The sequence below is a fragment of the Tachysurus vachellii genome, chromosome 6 (assembly GCF_030014155.1).
Source record: "Tachysurus vachellii isolate PV-2020 chromosome 6, HZAU_Pvac_v1, whole genome shotgun sequence".
NCBI classification, from domain to species: domain Eukaryota; kingdom Metazoa; phylum Chordata; class Actinopteri; order Siluriformes; family Bagridae; genus Tachysurus; species Tachysurus vachellii.
Genome location: NC_083465.1, coordinates 11,170,801 through 11,179,806, shown reverse-complemented (window position 1 = coordinate 11,179,806; position 9,006 = coordinate 11,170,801). Strand labels below are relative to the sequence as shown.

The 9,006-nt window shown below is 41.8% G+C and overlaps 1 protein-coding gene across 3 annotated transcripts in view; it reads right to left on the bottom strand.

The window, feature by feature from the left end:
- Positions 1-4,268: 4,268 nt before the first annotated feature.
- Positions 4,269-9,006, bottom strand: part of zbtb18 (zinc finger and BTB domain containing 18) — a 10,582-nt gene continuing 5,844 nt past the window's right edge. For 2 of the 3 annotated variants that reach the window (XM_060872163.1, XM_060872162.1), the window contains one exon: positions 4,269-6,812. In XM_060872163.1, the coding sequence (XP_060728146.1) occupies positions 5,260-6,798 (1,539 nt within the window). In that variant the 5' untranslated portion in view covers positions 6,799-6,812 and the 3' untranslated portion in view covers positions 4,269-5,259. Of the gene's footprint in view, positions 6,813-7,801; positions 8,306-9,006 lie in introns of those variants that run through there. The other variant, XM_060872164.1, reaches the window with a different exon arrangement.

Here is a 9,006-nt window from a genome sequence, read left to right as displayed (position 1 = left end):
TTAACCAAACGTTCTCTATATATTGTCAGATATGTAAGCGACTCTGTATTTGTTTCACTCTGTCTAGTCACGGTCAGAGCTGTAAGCAGACAAAAGGCCGCTGAGACGGAGACAGCCGTAGCTGCCGCTAGTCCTGAGTGTCAGTGGAGTCCATCGTACCTAAGGGTAACAGGCCACAGATGTCTGGCATGCAGCACCTTCAAACTTCAGGTCTTCAACTCCAGATACAAACCCAGGCTGTTCCCACACTATACACGTTCAGCTCGCTACCCTTCGGCGAAGCCAAATCTTTCTGCAGCTGCCCTTTTGTCCCTGTTCCTTGAGTAAACAAAGGACAGATACAAATTAATGACCTAAATTCATTGCGTACAGAACATGAGTGAATCAGTATGACCCAGACAGATGGATGAACATCAATCACCTCTAATCACATACCGATATTTTTAAGGAGCTAAATTTACCTTCACCTTTTATTTTTTTAAATGAAAGTAACACATAATATAGAATTACACATTGCTGCATTTTTTTAAATTCAATTCTATTTATTTGTATGACGCTTTTATCAATTCACATTGTCTCAATGAAGCTTTATGGGAGCATAGAAACAAAATAGAAATGTTAATGTTTCAAATGAAGTTACTATATTTTATCTCTAATATTTATCATTAATGAGCAAGCCTGAGGGGACTTTGGTGAAGAAATCTCCCTGAGAAACCTTAGACTCGTCCTCATTGGGTGACACTGGACAGTAAAGAATATAAACGTAAATAATTTCCTTTCTATAACAGTTTGTATTTGAGTGAAATTAAGCAACCAAGAGCTCCTGAAAAACTCCTAATGGGTTTAAGGAACATACCGAGTTGCTGAAGAATCCTATCAGTACAGGCGGCTGACTGGAGAATAATAATAATTCTGTTCTGATTGAATAATAAAAGAAATCGGTTAAATATATCTTTTAGAATGGTTTAAAAACCTGAGCAGGACTGTATGGAAAGTGTGAACAGAGTCATGCAATTTTTATCAACTAGCAAAGAAATAAATATGTTTAAAATGAATAATGGTCATTAAGAACAACCTGTTTTCTTTCACTGTACAAAGGATTCTTCTTCTTCTTCTTATTATTATTATTATTGTGTTTACAATTTTTATTTAAAAAATTTAAAACACTAAGACATCATAAAAAATGTTCATAAAATAAAGTTTCCAGTCGTATAGGAATGAAACCCAGAGCCCTTTACCTGCCTTTACATTTGAAATGGTTTAAATATGACGTGTGACTGAAATAACGATATCCAGCTTATTGAATAACTTTCTTACATTTGTTTAGGATTTCGAAGATCTCGACAATATAATTCAGGAAACGATGTGAATCTCCTCCATGTTCAAAAAATGTGAAAAAATAAAAATAAAAATCTAAACAAATCCATTCGGTTGAAAGTTTAGTTGAAGGTATAATGTTTAAAAACCTTTATCTGATTGAAGATGTGTGTGCGTGTGTGTGTGTGTGTGTGTGTGTGTGTGTGTGTGTGCAGAAGGAGGGGGAGCTTGGTGCTCAAGGCCATCTGTGGCAGAAGCTTGTTGAGTAACGCTCTATGCCTTAAATGTGGTCAATATTTAGAGTATTTATAAGGCCAGGTTTGCCATACAGGAAGACAATAGATCATTCTGATTTGTTTTGCTGGAAAACTGTACTTGAGGAGTTTTGGCAGCAGGTTAGGAGTGTGCGTGTGTCTGAGGGGACAGAAGGAGGGGCTGCTTTTCATCAAGCTGCTGCACATTTTCCCTGGTCCAGCCCACGGCTTTGCTGGAGCACCAGCCAGATATTAAAGCAGCAAATACATAAGCGTGCGTGCGTGCACACACACACACACACACACACGCATCCGGACAGTACCCAATTCAGAGACCTCACGCACTGGAAAACATGTTTCCACCCACTCAACATCTACAGTAAATACGATTATTCAACTGAAGGCAAAAACACTGCCTTGACAGTGTATAAATCAGGATTCCTTCTGGCAGCTCCAAAGGCAAGAAACAACACTTCTCACAAATGAATGAAGGTACTTATAATTTATTGCAGTTTGCACACAATTTAAAAATTTCACCAACAGCACACCAAAAAGTACAAAACTAAACAGCCTCATAATTTACTTCCCTTGAGAAAATGAAACATACTATGATTGTCAAAGCTAACGGTCTAACTCCATAAAAAGAACAATGTGAACATACCAAACTCTCAAAAGGGAAGCAAATACATGTGAAGTCAGTCAATCTGCCTCTTTTTCAGAAAAGCGATTGTCCTTTTTTTTTTTTTTTTTTTTGACATAACTTTATTTTTATTCTCTCCCACCTCCTACACACTCGGTTTAAATTCTGTTGTTCGTCTTCACGCTGGCTGTTTCCAGTTTTCAAGTAAACTAAAGGTTCGTCTGTTTTGTGGACATGCTTCATACTCCGTTTCACAGCTTCATTGCCAGTGAACAGAAGTGAAATAAAAATACATCCCTTAACTTGCCAGTTCCAGTTCTCCCGCTCTGAGCATCAGTAGGCTGTTGACAGTAGTTTAAGGCGGTCAAGTACGATAGTAGAAGCCAGCAGAAAACAAAAGCAGGAGGAAAAAAAAAAAAAAAAAAAGTCTCAGAAAAACACCCCCCCTCCCCCCCACCGAAAATTTTTCTTTCTTTCACATTTTAGAGTGCAAAAGGTAAAAGTACCACCGTGCAAAATGGCACGAGGAGCATGCGCTGTTGGCCAAAAAAAAAAAAAAAAAAAAAAAAATCACCCCATTCCACTAGCTGTTGCACCAACCTATTGTATACAGGGAAGCTCAGGGCCCATGAGGCCATAGAGGCACGCGAGCTCTCCACTCTCGTCCTCTCTTCTTCTTCTCTCGCTTTAACTTCACTCCTGCTCGAGTGTTATTGTCCGAGGCTCCAACAACACTTTTCCAAATTTATGCTTTTCCTTTTCGTTTTTTTTTTTGTCTTTTCTGTTTTTTTTTTTTAAACTAACAAATATCTTGAGCTTTTTGTTCAATGTTTCCACATTCAGTAAGAAAATGACAGCTGATGTTAATTTATACAAAACAAAAAATAAAGAAATATATTTTCTAAAATAAAATAAAATAAAATCACATACACAATGATAGAGAGAAAGAAAGAAAGAAAGAAAAAAAATCAATCAATCTACAGCAGTGTAGCTATTTTAATTCTTCAATAATCTAGCATTTATAACTCTGGTATTTCTGCAATAATGCAATAATTTTGATCAAGAGTTAAAATTTTAAAGGCATCTTTTCAGCATCTAATTTCATTTTTAAAGGTGCAACCAAACATGGCAAACATTTTCTCCTGTTAAATAGGAACTATACAAATCACACACACACACACACACACACACGCACACACACACACGCACACACACCCGGAGCTTTATGCTGTTTGCTGATTCTTCAGTGTTCGCCATACACAGTAGATCTGCTGAGCCCATCTTTTACAGGAACTGACACAGTGTCATATGGGTTTTCATGGCAACTGAATCTTCATGCCCGTGGAATTTGATGCAAGTGCCAATCGAACAGATAAATAAATAAATTACAAAACACCCCCCACCCCCCAACCAAAAAAATAAAAGGGAAAAAAAGGCGACACTTTTTTAAACGCTAACAGCGAGTAAACATGAGACGAAGACAGCAGTTGGGAGACCAGCAGTGGAGAACAGCAGTGTGTGAGGAGGTGCTAAGCAGGAGTGCCACTAGCTTTGGAAAAGATGTTCAGAGACGTGAAGCCTCTGCTGACACCCAGCTCCATGCGACACACTCGAGATCGCTTGGCCAGAGACGTACTGCAGCCTAACATCAGTGCATTAACACAATCTTCACAGCCCAGTAGAGCATCTTAACAGGAGTCTCTCTCCATGTGAGAGCTTATAGAATTATTAAAAAAAAAAAAAAAAAAACCCAGAAAAGAAAAAAGACTACTTAGGAAGCAAATGACTTAATTAAAAAATACACTTTCCAATGCAAAACAACAGAAATAATAGTTAAATAAAATTCATGCAGTTTCTACAGCTGTAATATTAAGGTAAATATATAATATATATATAGATTTTTTTTATTTAAACAGACGGGTGCCCTGACTGTAACGACTCTGTCTATTACAGTGTACAGCAATACAGCAATTCACATCTTCTTAAATATACAGGTTGGACATCATGCAACAACAGATCTCAGGTTTTTTTTTTTTTTTTCTCCCCTTGTTTTTCCCCCCCCGAAAAACAAACCAAATCTTTTCTTAAAACACTACGGAAAAAAATCGCTAGAAATGCAGCAAATGAAAACCCATTCTCAGCAGAAAACAAGTGTTGAGGGTTTTGCTAACTAAATGAAAGACGTCGACTTGTCAGCCCAATCGTTAAATGATAGAAAAATGTGTTGGTTGTTGTGAAAAAGGAGGCTGTACATTGCATGAGTGCCTTTTGTCTTCTATCAGTCAGGTTTCCTATCACCATAGTCCCAAAAAACAAACAAAAAACAAAACAAAACAAAAAAAATAATAATCCAAAAATCTTACAAGAGCCTAAATAACACAAGCTTGGAGCTTTTTCGAGCGAACATCTTCGCAGGATTTAAAGGACTTACTTGTTAACATACTGTGTTTGCGTGCATGGACACACGCAAACACACACACACACACACGCACAAACACACACGCAGCCACTCTCACACACCAGTATGAGATTTGCAAAATAAACGTATAGTAGTAGTGCACGATATATACACATACTCAGAATTGAGCCTTATGTGTACAGGTCAATAGAAGGTCGTAGTACCCGTTTAGTGTAATGGTTCTCAGTTCTGAACTTCCTCAGTGTATTACCTGAAATCTTCAGATGCGTTCTCATGGCAAGGATGTTAAATAAAATCAAGGAGTGTACAAGTGTACGTATATACACTGTCAAATCTAGAGTTGCACATTTTATGTCAAAGGTGACAGCTGTAGCCATCCCCCATGTCTAATAAAAGAAAAGGAAAGCAAAGAAAAAACAAAACAAAACTGACCAGAAAATAAAAATCAGTAGTAACATTTTCATGTGCTAGTAAAGTGCAATTTAACGAGATAAGCAATGTATTATAAGAAACATGACTGATGCAGACCTTTGAACCATCTTCCTGCCTCCCTACTTCCTTACCTCTCTGCCTCTCTTGCTCGCTCTGTCTTAACTTAAAAAGCAGTTTCGTTTGTTTATTGTTTGCTTTCATTTCCACAGTTCTTGCGAGCTATCCTCGAGTGGCCAGTCTCGGAGAGTGGGAAGGCTGAGCGCCTCGCTCTTCACTGAGAGCGAGTTGACAAGTTCGCAGTGGAACTTGCGGATGTGACGGTACAGGTCTCCGGACTGCGTGAAGCGCCGCTCGCACCATTTGCAGGCGTGTGGCTTCTCACGCGTGTGCACCACGGCATGCCGGCTCAGGTTATGCGAGTATTGGAAGCTCTTGCCGCATGTGGTGCACGTGTAGGGCTTCTCGCCCGAGTGTGTCCGCTCGTGCCGCTTCAGCGTGTACATGCACGAGAACGTCTTGCCGCAGATGGAGCATGTGGGCACGTTGACGTCGCCGGATGTGGGCTTAGTGCGTGCACCTTCCTGCTCACGGAAGTGTGTGCTCAGGTGGATCTGCAGCACGTGTGGACTAGGGAACACCTTGTTGCACAGGGGGCACATGAAGATCTGCGCGTGAGCCGCACCCAACATGCCTGACACGTAGGGCAGTAGAGGGCTCTCCTGTGCCCTATCACTCTCACCTCCTAGCACCTCGCCATCTCCATCGTCCTTGCTGTCACGATCCAGAGAGGCCTCTCGCAGTGCAGTCAGGTGTGCCTCCAGACCGAGTCCTAGCCGCTGGACGCTGTGTCCGTTGTGACCGCCGTGCATGCCGTTAGCATTTGCCGTCTCCTCCTTTAAGCCGCTGTGCTCCATCTCGTACTCGGTGCTGGGCAGCTCGTCATCATCTGAGCCCGTGTCTTTCTCCACCTTCACTTGCACCAGAGCGCTGTGCAGACTGTCTGGAGTCGCCGAGCCGCACAAATACGGGTTCCTGGCTTCACCTGGAGTGGCGCTAATGCTTGATTTTACAGACAGGTCGAGTGCACAGTCACCAGTTGGGCAGAGTGAACCTGTAGAGCTGCTGGGACTTGCGGCGGCAGCAGCAGGCGACTTGCCATGTGCCTCGGCCTCTCCGGGACTGGCCGTGCGCTCTGATGCCAGCCGTGCCCAAATCCTGGCCGGCTCCTGCGGGCACTGGTTGTCTCTCTTGCTCTCGTCCTCGTCGTCATCGCTAGCCAGCAGGTTGGCGCTGCCGCCCTCTGAGAGGCTCTCAGCTCGGTCCGAGCAGCTGGAGGCGTCCTCCTCGCGCCGGGTGCTGTCCGCCTCGGCTGTGGCCTTGTGTTTCAGCTTCTTTTTGCACACCTTCACAATGTCGTACATGTGCAGATAGCTGGCAGCTGCCAGCACGTCCTCCACGGGCAGGGACTTGAATTGCAGCTTGCCCTCGTACATAAACTCGAGGAGCAATGCGAATGCTGGCGCCGTTACAATGTCACTATTTAAATGCACCATGTCCCGCTTGTCCAGCTGGTCCTTGTAGAAGAGATGGAAGTACATGCTGCACGAGGCCAGCACGGCACGGTGGGCGCGGAACTGGGCATCGCCCACCAGGACGGTAGAGTCGCACAGGAAGCCCTGATGCCTCTGCTCGCTTAGACACTGCAGTAAATGTCTGCTGTGGTCCGGAAACTCCATGCTGTCTTCATAACCTGCAACAGAGCGCACATGTTAGAGAGGCACTGGCAGAACAACAATTGTTTTGTTTGCAGCCCTGTGTGGAACTTCTCTTTTCCCCCACCCGCTCTGTCCCCCTCTCTCTCGCTCGCTCTCTCCCTCTCTCCCCCCATACACATACTCACTGGCTCTCACACACACTAATTCTCTCCCCTCCCTCCAGCCTTCCATCCCTGTGGGAACACTAGAAAAATGTTCACTGCAGAGCCGATATAAAAGGATTACAAAAGATTCATTTTTAAAAAAATAAAAAATAAATAAATAAATCACTGAAAATATCTGCCATCCTCATTTTTCTTTTCAATCCTTTTTTTACGAGGAGTATATGGTGGTGTTCACTTCATCCACCCATCTAGGAAATAAAGGCACTGTCTGTCAGTGATAAATCTAAAAACTAAAAAAATAAAATAAAAGGCAGCTTTATATCTATTTGGGCAAATAGGCTTTTATTTTACACGCCCAAGTTCAAACGGAGAGTCCAGAATTTATTTGTAAAAAAAAAATGAAACCAATTTAAATTAAAATGCAATCGGTGCAGATGTGAGAGTCTCTTGTTTAGAAACCGAAGTCCTGATGCTACAGATTCCTGTTTGCGAGTAATTTTCACCTTTCGTGCTCCTGGAGAAGTTATTTTTAATAACCCACTTTGGCCTGGATGGCGCGTGTAGGTAACCAGCTTGCAGGTACACAAACGGCTCGACGATGCAGTCACACTGCAGCAAAGAATGCAAAGTGCTGTGATCTTTAAGACTTCGCTAAGTGAAGTCTCACAACATCAGGTCAACTTCCATTAACGCACTAAACAGCAGCCGCCGAAACGAAATTCGACAAAAACGACAAAACCTCCGAACCAAAAACAAAAAGAATAATAAAAAGCCACTAAATAAACGCATTGACACTTCGAGAGTACAATTGTTTCAAAATAGCGATAAACCCAAATATAAAGGAGAACAATAATTCACACCTGTTACCCGTGGAGACTGCTCCCGTCTCAAAAAATGCATCATGGGCACCATGTTCAACCAGCGAGCATAAATAAACTCATTTGAATCTTCATTTAAATCTGATTGGGATACCAAGCCAACCCCCCCTTAAACAACGCTCAGACCTTCGTTAATGAGGGGGCCTCGGTGGGGAGGACTTGGGACAGCCAACCCCAAGCCAAGCCCTCCTCCTTTTCAATCTCCTCCCCAAATCTATGGAGAAATGGAACATCCTCCCCAAAGAAGAATCCCACAGCAGATTTACAATACAATCACTTTAAGTGCCCTGTAGTCTACATCAATCCTAATCCTTAAAGATGGCTAAAAATAAAGATTGTAGGACAGCTCGCAAGGTAGCAGCGATCAAATTAGGAGGCTCCGAGGACAGAGAGGGACGAAGAAGGAGGCTTATAAACATCTGATCCAGCTGACTGAGGCCATATGGCAGCTGCTGCCCAGATAAAGAGATTAAGACTAGGAGGAGTGCGATTACAGCTGTCTAGCCAATCCAAGTTCTAAATTAGTCACTACCAACCGAAAAAAAATGCTTTAGATGAGCCTTAAGAGAAATTTCTGATTTTTTAATAATTGTTTTTTTTTACTAAAAATGAAACAGTATTTTCATATTGATCAAATTTACGTTTAAAAGATTAACGTTTCAGTTTGTCATAGAAATTTTGCTTTCTCAAAAACAAACAAAAAAAAACAAACTGTAAGGCTTTAAATTACTAATTAGCAATTAAAAAATTAACAATATTCAGTTTAAATTGACTAAACTGTATTAATACATGGGGAAAAAATCCTCCTTGTATTAAATTGACAAATGTAAAATTTAAAAAAAAGTTTTTCTACAATTTCTTTAAACTTCACGCAAACTACAACCAACAATCGCACAACTGTTACAAGCGATCTGCTGTTCCCCATTCATAGCGAAGCAAGTGAAACCAAAGCTAGAGGACAAAACAAGCAGCTTAATGAAAAGCTTGCTCGGTAACATTGTCCCGACAACAAGGAGCGTCACTCGTCCCCTGCCTGGTTACACTACACTGCTGCAAAATCCTTCACTTCCCATTCCGCCCGGCTTACATGCATCTGACTGCTAACACATGGTAAAAAAATAAAAGACAACAACAACAAAAAGAACGAGAGAGAGAAAGAAACGAGTTAAGGAAAGGCCAGCAAGCTC